Source organism: Lonchura striata, chromosome Z (genome assembly GCF_046129695.1).
Source record: "Lonchura striata isolate bLonStr1 chromosome Z, bLonStr1.mat, whole genome shotgun sequence".
In the NCBI taxonomy this organism is placed as follows: domain Eukaryota; kingdom Metazoa; phylum Chordata; class Aves; order Passeriformes; family Estrildidae; genus Lonchura; species Lonchura striata.
This window is the reverse complement of record NC_134642.1, coordinates 54,661,522-54,681,595: the sequence shown is the minus strand read 5'-3', so window position 1 is coordinate 54,681,595 and position 20,074 is coordinate 54,661,522. Positions and strand designations below refer to the sequence as shown.

At 38.5% G+C, this 20,074-nt stretch overlaps 1 protein-coding gene across 5 annotated transcripts in view; it reads left to right on the top strand.

Annotated features, from left to right (window-relative positions):
* Positions 1-2,171: 2,171 nt before the first annotated feature.
* Positions 2,172-20,074, top strand: part of CSNK1G3 (casein kinase 1 gamma 3) — a 104,288-nt gene continuing 86,385 nt past the window's right edge. For 3 of the 5 annotated variants that reach the window (XM_031507303.2, XM_021546216.3, XM_021546218.3), the window contains exons 1-3: positions 2,173-2,366; positions 16,457-16,514; positions 18,661-19,076. In XM_031507303.2, the coding sequence (XP_031363163.2) occupies positions 18,899-19,076 (178 nt within the window). In that variant the 5' untranslated portion in view covers positions 2,173-2,366; positions 16,457-16,514; positions 18,661-18,898. Of the gene's footprint in view, positions 2,367-16,456; positions 16,515-18,660; positions 19,077-20,074 lie in introns of all 5 variants that reach the window. The other 2 variants (XM_077790351.1, XM_021546222.2) reach the window with 2 other exon arrangements.

Sequence of the window (20,074 nt, the reverse complement as noted above, 5' to 3'; positions counted from 1 at the left end):
ACTTGGTTTCCTGTCTCTCACCATTAGTAGGCTGGGTCCACAAGGAGCTGGGATGGGATATAGCTCAAATGATCCCAACTGACCACAGAGATATTCCCTATCCTGTGGTGTCATGCTCAGCAATTAAATCTGGTGGAAGAAGTAAGAAGGGGGGATGCTTGGAGTGATGATGTTTGTCTTCTCCAGTCACTGTTACATGTGATGGGGCCCTGCTCTTGTGGAGATGCTCAACACCTGCCTGCACATGGAAAACAGTGAATTAATTCCTTGACTTGCTTTCCTTGTGTGTGGCTTTTGCTTTCCCTATTAAACTGTCTTTATCTCAACGGACAATTTTTCTGGCTTTCAATCTTCCAGTTCTCTCCCTGATCTTACTGGTAGGGTAGGGAGTGACTGGCTGTGTGGAGCTTGGTGGCTGGCTGATTAAACCATGAGAACACTACAGAGTTTAAGCCACAGCATGATTTTTCTATTTTATTTTATACCTATATTATTTTATGTACTTGATATATGGCATGGTATGTCTCTGTTGCCCTTGGAGATTAAGATTACTCTAGTAATCATCCGCCACTGCAGCCTGACTGTAATTCTAACCCAAAACTGATGCACCTTTCTGTAAATTCTGACATGTATAAGACATCTTTCTCTTTTGTCTTATGTTCATCACCTAAATCTTAGAATTACAGGTTACTAAGTAATTTGTTGAGTTGAACCAACACCTAACTTTTTTTTTTTTAAATAGCAAATCAGAACTGGAAAAATATCCTACAGCTTTTACATTTAAAAAAATCTGCACTTCTTGTTAGGTTTATGAGAGTATATTTAGAAAACATTGGGAAAAACAATACCAGTACTTGTGAATATGTGTCCATTTCTGATTAAAGTTGATGGAAAAATTCAAAACAATTCTACAAGATGAACTTAGCATTACTGTAATGCGAAACTTGTTTTTGTCTCTGCTTAGGTGCTTGTGGGAGTGGAATGATTGTGTCCATGAGGATCCTGCAAAACTCTTTGATTAAGGTATCTTTTACAGATTCCCATTGGTGGACTTTTGGCAAAAGTAATTCAATGTCTACTGAGACAAGGAAATGAAGCTTCCGCAAATGACTTCTGAAAGTTTCTTGAAGCTATATTGCTGCTAATTCTTTTTTCTACAAGTACTTCTAGAATGTTCTGAAATGTGCCAACTTTACCTAAAAAATTATTTGAACAAGCAATACTTCAAAACCTGTCAGAACTTCCAACACTTATTCTTTGCATCCTCTCTCCTCTATATTTATAATGACTGTAAAACAAGTTGTTAATAAACTTTAAAAAGTTTTTTTATGTACTCAAATATAAAAGAGGCAATACTTAAAGCCGTAGACCCTCAGTGGCCTGAACGATACTCAAATCTCAAGGTTTTTAAAATGCTGGAGTGCTAGGATAAAGAGCCTAAAGGTATTTTCTTTTGCACGAGTGTTGGCACAAAGTCTATTATATAGCATTTATAAGCTGGTTTGTTCTTTTTTTTTTTTAATAATTTCGTGGCAGGTCTTGCAGACATCGAGAGTGGGGTCCTGATTTCCCCGTTTCCCGCAAGGACAGACAGGAAAGGGAATGCAGGATTCCCGAGTGGTGACAGGGCCGAACAAGCGGTGTGGCAGCTGCCAGGCACAGGGGGCACAGGGCGGGCACAGCATTTCTGTGAAACTGCCAGGCACGATCCGCCCGGCCACTAAGGGTGCTGGCATTAAGGGACTGTTACCCAGGAGAGGATGGAAGAGCTGCTGCTCCAGGCGCCCCGCGGGTGCGGTCTGACATTGACTCAGCCGCCCCTGAGCACAGAGCAAGCCCTGGAGGCCAGCCCTTCACATATTAAACAGGTACATTTGTGCCTGTAAGGAGAAGATCGAGATGAGGGAGGCGTGCAGCTGAGCCGCAGCGGGCGCTCTGCGACCTCCTCCGAGCGCGATTTCTGAGCTCAGAGGAGAGCAGCGAAGCGGCGCCCCCCGGCCGCTGCCGGCGCGCCCCCGGCCGCTCGCTGCCCCGCCCCACCCGGCCCTCATTGGATGCCGGCTCTGCCCACAGCAAGCCCCGCCCTCTCCCCAACCTGACGTTCGCTTCCCGCCCCCCGAGTGGCCGGTGCGCCCTGTCAATCACCCACGCTCGGGTCTCGCGGCGTGTCCCGCCCTCCCGGGCGCTGTGCCGCCGTGGGAAGGGGTGGGCGCTCGGGGCCTCCCTCGCTTCCCCTCCGCCTCGGCGAGTATCCCTGGCCGGCGCCGCTTCGGAGCCCCGCGCCACTGGCGGGGCGGATCGGCAGGCAGTGCTCGGACGTGAAGGGCCGAACGCCGAGCCTGTGTCACGCTCCCCTGGGATGCCCGGTAGGTTGCTGTCCCCCGCCGCCTCTCGGGGCGGCGGCGGTTGCAGCCCCCCCGCGGGCCGAGGCCTTGGGCTGGCCCTCTCCTCCTTTCGCTGGCGGCCGCGGGACTTGCGGGGGGCGGGAAGCCCCCTGCAGGCGCGGCAGCGGCCGGGGCGGCAGCGGCCGGGGCGGCAGCGGCCGGGGCGGCAGCGGCCGGGGCGGCAGCGGCCGGGGCGGCAGCGGCCGGGGCGGCAGCGGCCGGGGCGGCAGCGGCCGGGGCGGCAGCGGCCGGGGCGGGGTTCAGAGAGCTGGCGCCTGTGCGGGGCTGTGCGGGTCGGCGTGCCGGCCGTAGCGGAGGGGCTCGGCCAGAGCTGGGAGGGCCCGTCGCCTCCGGGGGGCAAGAGCTGTCGCTGTGAGACCTCCGAGTGCCCTCTCCTGCAGGAGTTGCTTGCGGCGGTGGGGTTCCCTATGTGGCGGCCAGTGTCGGTGCTGCTGGCGGTGGTTGTGGTCCGACCGAATACCAAGCTGGGTTTGTAGGAACAAATAAATTTGTTTTCTTGGTCTGTAGAAGTAGGTTGCTGGAATGGAATTGGTCTGCTAACCTGCTGGTTTAGCAGATCAGCAGGTTAGAGCTGATCTGTCACCGCTAAACGGAGCTGCTGGTGCTCTTTTATTCTTTTGTTTTGCTTTTCAGAAAGCTATTTTTAGGCTCCGAATGTAGTATTAAGTTTGATTAATTAAAATCTCTAAAAGTGATGTTTCAGTGATTCACCATGGAACTTGGACAGACCTTATTTTCAGGCATTCTTGTTCGTTTTACTGGTACACCTTTAATGAGTGTTGAAGTGACGTGCAGTGTATAAAAAGAATTTGGAATATAATCGAAGACTTTTTTTCTTGCTGAATTTTATTGTTAAGATAATTTTTAAGTGCATACGTAGTTGGATACTGTGCATATCCTTAAGCATGATTATAAGTGAAGCGCACTGTTAAGCCTGTTAAGCCCTGCTGCCTGGGTTATGACTGCTTGTAAGAATAAACAATTTACCTACTCTTTAGATTCATGCTTCTTCTTAACCCACCTGCCTAATGAGCGCATTTTATCCCGAACTGCATTGGGAAGTTAAAATCCAAGGGAGGCGTAAAGCAATTTTGTTTTAAAGGGAAAAGATGAGATAGTAGTTTCTGTGCTAAGTGTATTTTAGGAGATGTCTTCTCTCGATCTCAGTATCTTTTAGTAATTTTCTTTTTAATTACTGTGCTAAATGGTTCTGTAATTAGAAGTATCAAAGTTACATAGATTTTTCTAACATTTTTACTCTTGCCTTGAAAATTTGTTTAAAAAACATTAGGAAGTTTTCAGTCAACGCTTAATACCTCACCTGAGGTTGTGTGAACAAACTACTTGATAGTGCTTAAGGGAAGAGTGGAACAATCCTTTTCAGCCGTGGTCTGGGTTTAAGTGATCTAAAACTCACTGATACTTGGGAGTAATTTCTTAATGTAAATTGAATGGGCCTTTAACACTCTTTCAAAAATGTTTTGAGACTTCTGTATAATTAATTTCCCTGATCTATTAAAAGGTAAAGAAGTGGCTTTGAAGTAGTTGTATATTTTCTGACAATCCTTAATTTTTTTAATACTATGCATACGTTTTAATGGTTCTTCAGTGCTGCTGCAGAACCAGTGCAATGAGATCAAGCCTGATGCTGCTGTGCTTATTTTTCTAAGTGTAATTCTGAGCAGCCTACCAAACATTGTCACTGGACTTCTAGAGGTTTGTGACCTACAGCTGAAACAGCTGGATGTAAAAAAAATCTGTGTTTAGACCAAATAGTTGCTTAAATAAAAACAGTCTAGTGAGAAGGTGGTTAAAAGCTAGGGTGGTGACAACAGATATAGTGCCTGGAACATCTGTCCCTCCCTGTCATCTTAGGTAAGCCACTTAGAATTTAATGTCCCCTCTTTGGCACAGAGAGGATGTAGAAGAAGAAACATCACACACAGATCAATGCTGTGGAATTGGTTTGGATTGTAGTTACTTGGGGAGCTTTCTGAAACTTTAACTTTCAGAGGGAGTTATGAAACTCTTAGATGTATAGTATGGAATAATTTATTTTGGTGAGATTTAGCTCACTTGTTATATTTACTTCTACTGTTTTATTGTGGATGTATTCATTACCTTAAATTTATGAAAAGGTTTCTTTCTAACAAAAGAGGGAGACAATATTTATATATTAAATATACACATATATAAATATTTGTGGTAAATACTTAATATCAAGTATACAAAAATTTCACAATATTACAAATGCATTTACCAGTGCATTCTTCTAGCATGTTTATTGAACTGCATGTTCCTTATCTCTTACAGAAGATATTTTAAGCATCTACACTTCCCTCTCTTTACCACCTCCTTAATCTGATGTTTTTGACTTTGTGTAGGAAACCTTTTTAAAAATCCCCATTTGGCTGTTAAAAGAAGAGTATTTAGTACAAAATAAATATATTTTGTAGCTATGAAAAGCTAAAACAGTTATCTTGCCATTTGTGTCTGGTATCTTGTTTAGTGCTGTGGAGTTTGGAATGGGAAGACATACTGATAAATTAGAAATGTCTTTGCCCAAATGTTTACTCAGGTAGCTGTAGGTCACAGAAGCCCATGACACACACAGGTAAGATTTGCATATTCAGGTAAGTTTATTACTTAATTTGACTTTGTGTGTAGCATCATTAATATAACTGCAGCTGTTTTTTTCCTGTGCTTTAGGATCTTCTCTGTAAGCTTACTAGCTGGCTTAGCTTTTAACATACTAAGACTTTGTAGTAACAGTTTCACTTAATTTAGTAATTTAAGGTCATTAAATTACTAAGTTAAACAAATTTAATGTTATTTTTCTAGAAATAATTCTTTTTCCTCCAGTTTCCTTGCATGGTGATTTATACTCTTCATCAATGTGTTTTGATTATGTTATTTTTGATTAAAGACAGGATGTGAACTGCAATAGTGGAGGATGATGTCCTTTTCAGCAGGCCAAAAATACAGATGTTTTATGACAAGCAGAGCCTAGATTTCAGTTTGAAGTTTGTGGTTTGTCACAACTTATTGTATTCTTTGCTGTTATTCATTGAGTAATTTGTGAGTTGCTGTTATGAACAAAACAGCCTGGCTGGGCCACTTGGCTAGAACTAAGTACTTACATTGAAATGTTAATTAGCCAATTGCTCCTGGGAATCACCTACACCCCCACCCAAACTAGGACTGGGATGCAAAATAATCCAGTGGAATTATGGGAGGGGGTTTTGGGGATGAAAAGCACTCCAAAATGAACAAGAGGGGCACAGTGGAGGGGGCTGGATGGGTGTGCTGGTTGGGGAAAAGGGAACCCCATCCTTAGTCTGTGTTTGACCTGTCACCATAACCTGCAGAGGACCAGACTGGAGTGGGCTGTGGGAAGCAGGCACAAGGAATCAGACACTTTTCTTGGTGTTACCAGGAGGGAAGGAGAGGGATAGCTGCTGCTGGACCTCGGCAGCAGGCTCTGCACATCCCCCCACCCTTTGGCTACCAGTGTGCCAGGAGGAAAGGAGAGAGGACGGTCTGCTGATCTGGACTGCAGATACAGACTGGACACCTCTTCACCTCTGGCTACCAGTGTGCCACGGAGACTCCAGGGACAGACTCTGCAGCCTTCTCACCCTTCGGCTGCCAGAGGAAGCTACAACACCCCCCTGCCGAGCTGACTTTTTAATAAAGAGCTGAACACTAATAAAGGCATAGACCCTGTTCACTTCAGTTGCCATACCCTTTGTTCAATAAACTCTGTGCAATAATAGAATGTAGATGGAGCAGTCTCCATCAGAAGCAGAGTTGAAAGTAGTGTTGGGGTGGCAGTTTGTGTATGGAGGTCACTGGGGTGTGATGTCCTTGAAGAGACATACTTGACGGGCTGTGAAACACCAGTCATTGTGACTGTGCTTTGGTGTTGGAAAGGCCCTTCTCTCTAATATAGGACATTCCCTGCACCATTTCTGGCTGGGCAGTTTTATAGCTCCTCTCTTGCTCTCCATCCTGTCTCTTGTATCCCTCAGTGAGTTTATTCACCTTCTGTTCAGTTACTGAGGTTTGTGAGCTTTCTGGTAGTCTGAGTGTGAGTAGTGGCTTCACTGATGATGGTGGGTGATGGGAGCAGCAGGTGGTGTGCCACATGCAGTAGGAGAAGAGTCATTGTACTAACCCATCAAATGTCTAATTGCATTTTGTCGTTTACATTTTGCAAATTTCAGACTTAAGTTCTACTGAACCCATAAAATTGTTCTTTTTGGTTTGTCTTCGACCTTGAGATTCTAGTCACCTGGTGAATGTTGAAACTGTTAAATTTTTAAAGCTTCATTAGCTGCATTTTCTACTTTTGTAGAAAATAATTTAAAAGCATGGGCTTCTTGACAGGTTCCCTTCATGATGTTGGAAGGTGTGATTTAGTCCAGATAGGACATGTGTCTGCAGCTTAGTATAAAGTACTATTTAAAAACTGTGTTATTATGTGTAGAAGAATCCTGTATCTTTCTGGTTTTTAGGCACCAAGCATTTTCTATTGTATATTTTTATATTTGAATGAAGTAGTTAACATGACTGTTAGCCTGTTTCCTGGTTCAACAACTTTTTAATGTAATGATATAAAGCAATCTTTAAAGGCATTAAATGTTTCTTTAGAGGAGTACTGGCTTATAATGAAGAACATATTTAATTTCATGTAGTATTGATATTTGATGTCAGTTTAAATGTAGATAATGTCAATAAAAATACTGCTTTTTAAAATCATAATTGTGCAGTAATTTTGGGAAGATGAAGTAATACTGTAGAGGCTAAAGTCAGGGACATGATTGTTTTAAGGGTCGTGGAAGACACTTCTAACCTCAACCACGAGTATTTTCTTAGTTGAACCTTACAAATGTTTTCTTCTTGAAACAGAGAAGTTCAGTATAGAATATGTTTTACTTTCTGTAGAAGATCGCTTCAGTTAGCATTTATTCGTATCTTACAATGTTCCGAGAGTAGGTTGTGCTGTGAATCAGGTTGTTAAAGTTTCTGTGTAACATTTGCTGATGGTAGGCTGAGGCATCTTTAAATCTGGAGAAATAAAAAATTATCAAACTTAAATTTATGGTTAAGAGTAAAAAGGGAAGGCAGAATTTTTCCAACAGACAAAAGGAAGACAGAATAACTAAATTTGCTCTGAAGCTCTTGTCAGACAGAGAGGTAAATGTCTTTACAGAAATGCTCTTTGTCTTTGCTTTTCATTTTGCCAACAGTATTTTCACTATTGTTTGTTTTTATGTAAAACATTGGGAGACCTTTAAGTAAATTCTGTTGATTGTACTTTGAATTTACTTGTGAAAAAAAGAGTCTGTTTTTTAAGGTATTATAAGGAAATTAGGTATTTCTGATCTGCAGCTCTCTCATTTGCTGCCTGTAGAAATGTGGAATTTTTAGGGCCGTTTTAACCAAGCTTAGATTGTTATGCCTGTGAAGATAAGTTCCTATAAGCTTTACAAAACCTAATTTAGATAGTAGATATTTATTAACCGTTACCATGGTGAAGGAAGAATGTTGTATGTTTTGTGTGGTAGTAGCTTGAGAGCTGTTCAGCTTGCAACTTACAGTACTACGCAAACAACAGAACATCTCTCTTCACTTAGCAAGAAGGGGACATTTTAATGTGGGAAGAAAGAAGAGGTTTTGTGAAGAAATTGAGCTGAAGATGTATCAGAGGGTGGCCTGAGAATGCTGTGGATATGTGAAAGATAACCAGAAAGGTTGAAATTACTACAATGGGGCTGTGTGGGTGTTGAACACTAATCTGTAGACCACTCAGTTTAGTTAACATTGTTGCTTTTGAGGAGTGATTCTGTTTTAATCTTCCGAAGTAATACAGCAAGAGTTTCCTACACACAAGTGCCCACATCAACATACTGACATTTTCTCATCTTAGTGCTTGAGAATTTTGTTTTATTTTGTTTTGATTTAAAATCAATGTAGTTAAGTAACTGCCATCAGACATTGACAAAACTGATGTCAACAGTATCAGCTTGTATCATTCTCAGAACTTTAAATTTGCATCAGATGATTTCATATTGTGTCATTTGAATTTGTGTAAAACACTGTGAGACTTGTTTTTTCCTCTAAGTTCCATACAAAGGCATTGGTTTAAATGTGTTTTGTATTACATCACTGATGATGAATCCAGGAACTTAAGTTAATAGCTAACTTAATAGCTAGTGTTTCTCCTTAAATTTGTGTCTCTGTGCATCTTACGCATTCAATATGAAGGTTTCAAGCATGATTCCATTTGGTGTGGTGTATGAGACTTTATCAATACAATTTTATTCCATATTAAACTTATAACAGAAGAAAAAAGCTTTATAGCTTTTTGAAGACTATAGAACTTTCAATTTAATAGAGACATTTTAGTTATACATTGCAGTGAAAGTTATGCAAGTGAGAGGAGAGTGGCAGGCACATTCTTTTGTGTCTCAGCACAGAGGAGAGAAAGAGAAAACACTTCCTATTTCTGCTTCTTGTTTTTCCTATGTGGAATGTGTTTGGAGAATTGTTTACCTGGGGTAATTGCTTGAGTGGATTCTGGTGAGGATTGTTTGAGCCTGATGGCCAATCCATTCCACCTGCGTCTGGACTCTCAAGAGAGGGTCATGAGTTGTGAGTTAGATATGGTAGTTAGAAAAAGTAGGTATGTAGTTTTAGTATCTCCTTTAAATTGTATATTAATGTATTATAGTTATAATAAAGAAATCATTCAGCCTTCTGACCTGGAGTCAGACATTGTAATTTCTTCCCACTGAGTTCACCTGCATTTTTAATAGAAGAGTTTGCAAGTGTGTGTAGTAGTGAAATACTTGGAACTGCTGTAGTAGGTACCTATCTAGTTTATGGAGACAATTAAGCAGAATAATTTGATTGCCATGTAATTTGTTATTATTAGAAATCCTTGACAGGTTCATAGCTGCAAAGCTTAGTCTAGAGACATTTTCCTGTGCTGTGAGTTATCCCTTTCCTCACATGTGGAGTTACTAAACTTGAACTTCACTCCTTCTTAAGTTCTTGAAATAGAATCTGACCATGTAATTCAAATTAAGTGACAGGGAATTGTGTCAGAGAACTAAAACTACTTTTAATTTTGAAAACTGATCTTCACAATCACTGTGGAGTGCTAGAGCACATTATGTATTTTAGCCTATCCAAAATCTAACTTGAAGATCAAATGAGTGTCTTTTGGACTCTTAGAAGTGTTTTGGGGTTTTTTGCCATGTAGCACTGGGGTGTTTCACAATGCTACTTAATTTTATCTTCAGATATAGTTATGGTGTTAGATGAAATGCAATACTCTTTTTTTCCTAACTTCTAGATATGTTAACTTCACAGTTTCTTTCACATAGCCTTAGGCTAATCTGAACCTTTCTGTTGTTCTGCTATAATACTTGTGTGCTGTGGTGCAATTATCCATGTGGAAAATTAATGCCTCCATTATGTAGTATTAGCTAGCTCAGCACCAGCTTTCTGCCAGCTGTGGACACTGTAGCCCATTTAAGTACTGTTTAAGCCTGTATGGTTGTGGTGGTGGAAATGTGAAGAAACAAATTATTGAAATATTGCTTAACCATCAGTTTTGTCCTTTCTGTGCTCTTTTCAGTAAATCAGCTTTAATAGTGTCATTCAATGTTAAAAATTATTCCTTGTGTTATGGCTCTCCTTCCTGAAAACTGACGTTCAGTTTTTACTCTGAAATGGTAATTATATGAAAGTGCAAGAAGGATGCATGAGAGAAGTTTTAGCCAAGTAACTGCATGAACTTGCATGGAATCCTTAAGTGAAGTTGATAGGATTTTGTAGTGAAAGTCTACGATGAAGATTCTTAGATCAGGGCCAAGCTTGCCTTCTAGATCAATGAGAAAATAGAAATGTTTATGCAGTGACCAGAGCCATCTCAGCTGATGTTTGTTTAGTGTTAACAGAGATTAAGAGATTGCGTGGAGATCTTAATTGCTACATAATTAGTCCAGGCTGTCATTTGTGGAAAAATTGTGTTGAGTTAGGGTGACTCCCAATATTCTAGATGTCTTCTGATGGGACAGCATTTTGACCAGAGCTGGCAGTTGGTGGTGCAGAAGGATGCGTTATTGTTCATTAGGCAGTAGATTTTCAACTGACAAAATTAAGTGTAGAGAACAGACACTGAATTTGGATATTGGCAGCCCTATGATGTGTTCATGTGACTTTAAACCTTGGTACAGGAAAAATTACACTAGTTTAAATAGACTTAAACAAGCTTCAGTCTAGTATAGTCTTAAACAAGCTTCAGTAAGGATGAGATAGGTTTTTGGGTAGTTCTTGTACAGGTGAGTGGTTGATGAAATGAGTTAATAAAGCTCAGTTGGATTTTGTGCATTAAAGGAGTATTATATGTGGCCGTATGTGGTTTGTTGATGTACTTTTCCTAGGGAAATTCCTGTATACATGAAAATTGAAATCCTTATTGTAGAATCTTGAATTAATTATTTTTTGTTGAAAATAGTGTGTGGCAGTTGATATGGTAAGAGAAAAATGTTATTTTTTATTTAATATATTTACCACTGGAGATGAAAACAAGACTTTTTAGAAGGCTTGGTTATGTAAATTCATTCATAAGGAAGATACTTGGATTTACCTTGACAGTTTCATTTAGGCTGCTTCTTTGAGTGTATCTCATTTCACATTAATTTGAAGACTGAGACTGTATCTACGTAGACTTACATTCAGTTATCTAAACCCTTGTTTTATGAGGAAAATCATACGTATCTGTAAGAGTAAGCAAATACATATTTTACGACCATCATATTTTTTAGGAATGCTGAGAGTCTAATTTGTACACCAAAATTAATAAATTCTGTTCTTGGTTTTGCAAAACTTAGCTGAGTCTAGAATAGGTTGGTATTACAAAAGGCAGATGTGGAAGACGACCGAATGCTGCGAGAACAATACTGTTGTCTGAGTTTCAGAAAGTGAAAATGAGAATCAGTGGAAAACTGAGACTTTTAAGTAAGAAAGAAATGGTAGCGTAGAAGGTACTTGAGATACAAACATTGTATTGTTGGAAGTTCTGGTAATGAAAACAAAATTTACATGCAGTTGTGATCTGTTAGTTGCTTTGGAGTGCTGAAGAGCATGAATCAGAAGTGTTGTAGGCCATGCACACTGAGAAATAAACTGCACAGTTGAGCTCCTGCATAATGTGTTATAAAGAAGTTTCATTTGCCTTTGAAATTAGGTTATTATATTTGCATTCTTAAATAAACACCTGTATCTTCTGAAGTGTGGAAAATTCTGTGTGTTCAAGAAGTAGCAGTTGCTTTGTGTGTTTTCCCTCTTTGCTGATAAAACTGTAGGAAGGATTTCAAACTTATTAGTGTATTATGTACGTTTTCCTCTGTAAGGAAAATGTAGCAAATGTGGGTTCTGTAGTTCAGTATTTTGAAAAGCAAACTGGCAGAGAAATGATGTGGCAGTGGTTTTTGATGGCTTGAATGTTAATCCTGCTGGAGATATTATTTAGGTGCATTGTCACTTCTTGTATGTTTCTTATTTTATTATTGTGGAGACAGCAGTCTTCCTATGTAAAATTGAAAAAGACTATCCTTAATTCTTGGATTAGTTCACATCTGCTACAAACTACTGATTTTTTTTTTTTTTTGGGAAGATGATGTTTCAGGGAATGTACGTAGTCTTTTTACAGTGCTTCCAAGGTAATTGTTTACCAAATTGAAGTCAGAATAAGTACCTAAGGAATGGAAGAATAAAATAGTCTTTGATGAAGTAACCAAATTCTGAAAATATGAAGAGCAGATAATGCTAAGCTGTATTTCGTTTATATGTGAAAAAATTAAAAAAACCTGTAAAATCAGATGCCATTAGTCTTGGAATTCCCCAGGTGTATGAAGTAGATTATATTGTTTAGAGCAAAATGAGTTGTTGATAAGTAAGTTTTCATTGTGTTCAGGTCATATATGAAGATCACCATCTAAGACCTGTAAAATGATTCAGTAATGAGCAATTTTGATACAGGTTACTGAGAGCTGGAGAGAGAAATTGTGTCAGAAGAAATTTGTTTGGAAATGTTCTTTGTTTTTCAAAGCTGGTATCATGAGTATGTACCATCTGTGGAAGTTTTATGTACTGAATATTTCAGCACACGAACTTTGTTTTTAGTTTTGACTGAAGTGCTCATGATTTTGCATATTGTTTCTGCTTTGGAAAGCTGAAAAATGATGAAGTAATAATTTGGCTACATTTAGTTGAGTTATGCAGTGAATCGTTAAGCAACTTTTTATTTTAGTTTTTGCTTAGGAAAGTATTATACAAAAAAATAAAGTTATAGACATTTATTTATAGTATAAATCATTGGAATAGCAACTCAACTTTGGGTCACGTAAAAGTTATGTGAAAGCTTGTGTTGCTCTTCTTGGACTAAAGTGAAAATAATGAAATCCACTCTTCTGTCATGAAATGTTTATTTTTCATTTTAAATAAACAGTGGGTCTAACTAAATAATCTATAATTTTAGGGATATTTTCCAATTCAAATGCTGTCTGAAAACTTTCTTGCAGTTAGAAACTGCTATCCTAAACTTTCAGGGGGATCTTCAGTTATGAGCTTGTGTGCTGCGGATTTGGAATTTCATAGCTTTCCTCTGTTGCATGGAGACATGTGTATAAAAATGAATGAAAATAATTCAGTAATAACTAATCTAGAACGAATAGCTTAATTGTTCCATGAAGTATACAAAAATAGCAGCAAGAGTTGATTAGATATTTAAGTTTTGTATTATGGCCTCACAGCAAAACTCTGGTTTCAGATTTGTAGTATGAATTTCAGATTTTCTACTCTTAAGTATTTCTAAAGGAGTTTTTTTGGATGGAATCTTGTGTTATTTTTTCTACAGTACAAATGTATTTGTAACATGGAAATAATCATTGGAAAGTGAACGTAACTATTCTTCATCTCAGTTGAAGACTGTAGTAGGTGAAGTATTCAACAAAAATTACATGTAGTGTTAGAGAAAGTCTCTTTGGTAGAGGCACTAGAAACTTTCTCTGCACTTTTCTATATGTGAGAAGTTGTGTTGCTAAATTACTGTAACTGCCAAAAATCATGAGTCCTTGGGCTTAGAAATACGTGAACAGATAGCTGAGCGGTGAGAAACCGCATAAGTTTGAAAATGCCAGAAGGCTGAGTGAATTTTAAATGCCTTGTACTGAAACCAGGACTATTTCTTTATTGTCTTTCATAAAATAATAAAATATCTCATGTTAGAAGGGGCCCTGAAGTATCATTGAAGTTCAACTCCTGGCCCTGCACAGGACACCCCTCAGGGTCACACCATGTGCCTGAGAATGTTGCCCAAACACTTCTTGATCTCTGTCAGGCTCATGCTGTGCCCATTTCCCTCGGGAAACTGTTCAGTGCCAAGCCACCCTCTGAGTGAAGAACTTTACCTAATATACAATCTGAATATCCCCTGACACAACTTCAGGCCATTCCCTTGGGTCCTGTCAGATGTTACAGCATCTCTGTAGCTCTTCCCTTCATCAGACCTTGCTTCCACTGGGCATACAGCTCTTCGCCTTATTTCTGAGAGAAGATTCCTGCTCAGCCAAGCTGGCCTTCTGCCTCCTCTGCTTGACTTCTGACATTTTGGAACTTCCTGCTCCTGTGCCCCTAAGAGGTGAGGCTTAGAAAATAATCAGACTTGATGGACCCCAGCACCCACAAAACCATTTTCTCAGGGCAGCTTACTGGTTCCCTAAACAGCATGAATTCAGCTCTTGTCATGCCCAGGACTGAAATCTTGCTGTCACTTTTCCTCCTGATAAGGGAGATTTTAAACTCAATTGCTTTGTGGTCACTGTGGCCAAGGTGGCCACCAGTCACCACTATATTAATGAGGTCCTCCGTGTTAATAAGCAGCACATCAAGGAGGGCACCTTTCGTAGCTGGTTTTATCAGTTGCTGTATCATAAGACTATCCAGATTTAGGACTGTTCTGGACCTATTTTTACCAGCTGTGTCATGCTCCCAGTTAACATCTGACAAGTTGATGTTCCTGTAAGAACAAGGGCAGCTGTTTTGAAGGTGTCCCTTAGTTCGTCGAAGAGTAATTCTCTGGAATCATTGTCCTGGGTAGGTAGCCTATAGTAGATTTGTACAATGACGTCCACATTATTTTTTTGTCCCTTAATCCTTACTCAGAGACTGTCAGCTTGACATTGCTGGCTTCAGGGAATATTCCAGCCTTTTCAGCTCACCTGCCCTGCCTGTCCCTCCTGGAGAGCTTGTGACCATCCAGCATGGCACATCAATCAAGGGGTTCATCCACTAGGTTTCACTTATTCCATTAATGATCCTCATGCTATGTGTGTTGGTGTGAAAACATTTTGGGTGTGATCCCTTGTAGGTGACACCTCCTGGACCAGTTTAAGGATCTCACTAGCACTTAGTTCCTTGAGTTTTGGCATACCATCCCATTGCTTATCACTGTCAAATCTGTTTGTGTCTTTTCCTTCTTCCAAAGTAGTTTAAAGCTCCATCACATTTTCCTTTGTGGCTCTTTTGCTGCTGTATGCTTTTCTTAAAAGTAGAGAAAAATGTTAGCATACATCACTGCTAATATCAGTATAATCTTGTAATTACAATGTGGAGGTAATGCCTATATTACCTAAGGGAGTGGTTATGGTTGTATGTGTCATTTAAGTTTGTCATTCCTGGGCAGTGGAGTGTTCTATTTAGCTAATTTAATGTTGTCTTAATTAGTTTATTTAGGAGTAAATCTGGAATACGAAAAAGGAATGAGGTAGATAGAAGTTTGTTTTTTTTTAAAGGTGACTTGAGTATGAACATTGTCATGATGGCACTTTGGAACATATAAGCTTGCATTTAATTACAGTGGTGTTCCTGCTGTTGCTGTAGGATCAGGCATTTGAGAAATGTATGAATAAAGAACATGCTTAATTGAGTTGTTCTTTTATTCTGCCTTATGTAGTGTCCTAGAGAGTTGTTGCTACAGAATAGGGTTCTTATGTGGCATATAGTCTTCAGTAGTGTTAATTGGGACATTTTCAAGCAGAGATTTAGAGAGATGTGTAGATTTATAGCTCTAATCTAGGGATAGTTTTGCAGGTATTAGGTATGTGAGCTGTCAGCCAATTGAAACCCTAATGTAATTTTTCTTACTTTTCTTCACTGTGCCTCTTACTTTTCACACGGTCTCTCTGCACTGCTTGGAAAAGTCTATCAAAAAAACAAGAAAAACTGAAATCTCGGATAGCTATTATTAGTTGTGCATGTCATTTACTTTGAAGTTACTTGCTTTCTTTCAGTCTTGTTTTATTTTTTATCTTCAGTCTATATAGATTACAGATTTAGTTTATAATTGAGATGTAATTACTTTTTCTTCTATGTAATACCATTTTGACTTTCTTTTGATAGCTTATTTTCCCTTCTCATTCTCTTCACACTTGAACATAGTAATTTCATTCCTATGATATTGCTTTGTCAACTTGGCTTTGATGGTGTTTGCCATTGTCCTGATATTTAGTCCTACATATTTTTGAACTAAGAACAGTTATTTCAATCCTAACAACATTCCCTGATGTTGGGCTGAAGTTTGTGGTTTAAGTGTGCTCATTTATGTAGGCAGACATGAAAAAAGGAAAACTAAACAGAAAATCAAGCTGTGAAATGAAGATGGTGTGTTTTTCACACAGATTGCCCAAAAATGTCATGTAGCAAGAAAATGATTTTGCAAATAATTTATAATGCTTACACTATATGTGTTCTTTTTGTGCTTCAGATAATGCACACCTTTGAATGATGTCTGATTTCTGAGCCTTAAAAATTATGTTGAGTCTTTGAGACAAATCTGCTGCATCTTCCTCAATAGTCTAAAAAAATGAACAGTTCCAAAAACTGTACTTTTATTGTGTATGAAAATTTTTTACATGATAAATAATAGGAAATACTACATAAATATATCCCTTTGCCTTTTGGTGCTTTTCCTCTAGAATGTAAGCATTATGGTGAAGAGAAGATACTGCCATCAATATTATAATACTGTCATAGGTAAGTACAATACAATTAAATATAACAATGAGAACGTTTTGTATTTTTAAGATAAACACATAAAATATTGCACAGAAACTTCAAAATGAATAAAGTCATAAGCACTGTCCTTATTTTGAGTTAGTTGCAGATTATTTTATTAGGAAAATGTAAGAGAACACCTGTGTCCTGGAGAAACTGTGACAAGGAATACTTGGATGTCTTCCTTTTCATATGTAGTGTGGGAAAAATGTGAGTGACTTGTGTTGGTTATTTCGCACATATCTTATAAAAAGTACTAAATTCAGTTTATATAAGAAAGCTTACCTATAATGTAAATGGAGTATCTGTTGGTTCAACAGGAGGAAAGGGGAGGACATAAGTTACTGTGTAATAGATTTGTCCATATGATAGACACATTTCTGGAAATGAAAATTGCTGGTTTTTGTCATGTATTCGGTACACTAAAAATTCTAGGATTGTTTATTGTTAGTTCTTTCTGAAAAAACCAGTAAAATATAGAAGTCTTCTTTTCTTTGATATGTAAAACATCTAGTTGCATTCCATTGCATCAAACATGCTGACCTTGAAGTTCTACTTCAACACACTTGATGTCTAGCTTTCTTATTTCTTCTTTAGCTTTTGTAGCATAGTGGGTGAGGGGAGATTACCTATTGCTTCCCATTGAGTCATATCCTTTGAGATCTGTGGTTTAGAAGGTGACTTTAGGGTATCTGAAAACCTGCAAGGTTATGTAGTATGTGCCTATTGTTTTCTCTTAAACACTTCTGTCTGTACCATAAAACACCACAGCTTTAATTACTTGCTGGTGGAGTCTTTTCCCTGGTATTAAGCAAGTCATTGTAAGCAAGTAATCTTTAATTGTAACCTGCATTTGTGTTTTTTGATCTCAGAACAAGCCTTTCATTCCCCCTTTTATGGTCATATTGCGGTTATATTTCTTTGCCAAACAAATTTCCATGCACTTCTTTGTTCAGGTAATAGGTTAGTCAGCTGTTGATGAATGATTTTTAAATGTCATCTAGTTATAACCATTCTGTAACTATGTCGGATTTAGCAGATGCAACTATTCATGTGACTGTTCATATTATTTTGTATATTTTTCACTACTACCACTTTGATTTTTGAAATTTTGTGGTCAGCTGTGATGTGAGTAATAATTTTACTCTGTGAGAAATTGGTTTATAAAGTAAAAGTGTCTTCATATCAAAGTGTTAAAAATAAGCTCCTGGTGACTACCTTTAAAATAGGGTGTAGCACATGAAATACATTTTTCCAGAAGATGTTCTCCATTACTGCTGTGTATTCCCAACATTGAAGCAAATGTAGGAAAATAATTTTGGACAGATGTTTAACTCATTGTGGAATTTTCCCGCTTCTCAATTATGGGGTAGAAACTTCTGAATTACAGGGGCTTACACCACTGTCATCAAATAGAAAACAATATCCAGTGTTCTTATAACTCAATTTAAAAACAAAAGCTTTCTTATGATTCTTATTACAGTAGTAAGATAACATTGTTTTTCCTTTGCATGAATTTTGTAGAAGTTTGTGTCTAGGCAGTGATGCTAAACAAGGGAGAAGGGGAGCAGGGAAACAGGTTTATGACAGAAGTATAGTATGGGAGAATAAGTAAATACAGTTTAGTTTTAGACTTCAGACTTTTAGAGTTACTGAAAGAACTCGAGTATCCTTGCCATGAGTTTATAATTTGTACATCTCAGAAATTACAGTTCAGAAAATACAGTATATTTCTATAACTTCAATAACTGCAGCTTGAGCATTTGCTTAAAACAGCAGATTATATTTGAGGGAAAATAAATATCTTTTGAAGAGCTGGCATAAGGTGAAGTGAGTGTGTCCAAGCATCAATATTAAGTGTGTTTATTCAGGAAGAAGTTTTATAGGTCTTTTTTGTTGCTTTAAAAAAAAACAGCCTATTGTTTGAAGTGTTGAAATTTTAGTACACTTCAGTCATAACAATATCACTTATACTAGAAATAGAATTTACCTTAAAGTAGTGCTTTTCATAGATCTGTAAAGCAAATATAATTAGTTACAGCTTAATTGTGAGGCTAGTTGAAGGGAAAGCTAATTTTGTTCAAGAATCTTAATGTCTTGAATAACTTTGTTTTTCTTTTAACAGAATTCCTCTAAAGACTAGGAAATATTGCTGGTGTCGTGCATTCTGGAAATACATTTTACTACAGGTACCACCAAGGCTTTGCAAACCGGATGAGCATGATGCAGTTGACTGCTTCCTGACATTAACCAGCTGGGCATTTCAGTCATGATGTTTTCATTCTCACCTTGTCCAGTTGGAATTTGCTTATACTGATTTTTAAAAAGAGGAATAAATCAAAGTGGAGAACCATAAACTTGACATGGAAAATAAAAAGAAAGACAAAGACAAACCAGATGAAAGAATGGCACGGCCTAGTGGGAGATCAGGCCATAATCCATGTGGAACTGGTTCTTCAAATTGTGGAGTGTTAATGGTTGGCCCTAACTTCAGAGTTGGTAAAAAAATTGGATGCGGTAATTTTGGAGAACTACGGTTAGGTAAGATTCTTGTTAATTTATTTCAGTTTACATTATTCAAGGCCATTTTTATGCAGTCTAGGTAAGAAAATTTCTCTTTGAATACCATGCAGCTCTTCAAACTGTCTCAGAGCTTCAGTTGTGCAAGGCACATTCAGCCCATATTTTGTGGTTTTACCCCAGCCAGTGCAAGCTTGATGACATGAAGAATCTGTACATCAGGATACTTCTGTTACTGAAATGTTTTCCAGCTATCTGCAGTGCTCTCCTAATTAAGTCAGTTTTCTCTTCCAAGATGTTGGAACCTACATCATGGTTATTGTAGCAGTCTTTTCTGACTTCCTAAAGCACTTTATTGAGTTATATTTAGGGCTAAATATATGAGAGACATCCCTGTCCTGTAGGTTTGGCAGATCTCTTGCAGATACTGTAACCAGGTACTACAGAAGTTTTCATACCCCTTAGCAAGGAAATTCCTTGGTTTCTTTTTTAATGTAGTGAGGCTAAACACTTGAGTTGCTATTAGAACAGGGCAGTGAGAATCTATAGAGAAAAATTGGGATAATTCAGTCACTCGAGTTGTCTGCTGAACAGATGGCTGAAAATCAGGTGGTGGAGAAGGCAGACTGAGAAGGACCTATAGAGTTTTGAAGAATTTGGGTAGCAAAGCTGGACATTCTAGCATTTATTAAAATAGACACTGATGTGTGTGAGCTTTTAGAAGACTATAGTTTTGAGAACTTGCATTTCCAGGATGGACAGCATGATTAGCTAAGGTTTTCAAGATGTCTAAGTTCAACTGTGTGTTAATAAATACATCTTGACACTTAATGGCAAGAATTTATTCTAGTATTGTTAGAAGGTTTGAGTTAAAGTGCTTCATGCAGTAAATAGAGGTGGATTTCACAGTTAGATATTTGAGAGGATGGTGGGCTATAGTATATAGGTGTTGTTTCTATTTGATCATTGCCTGTGGTAGAACTCATTGCCCTTCAGACAATATTTATGATAGTGTTTGC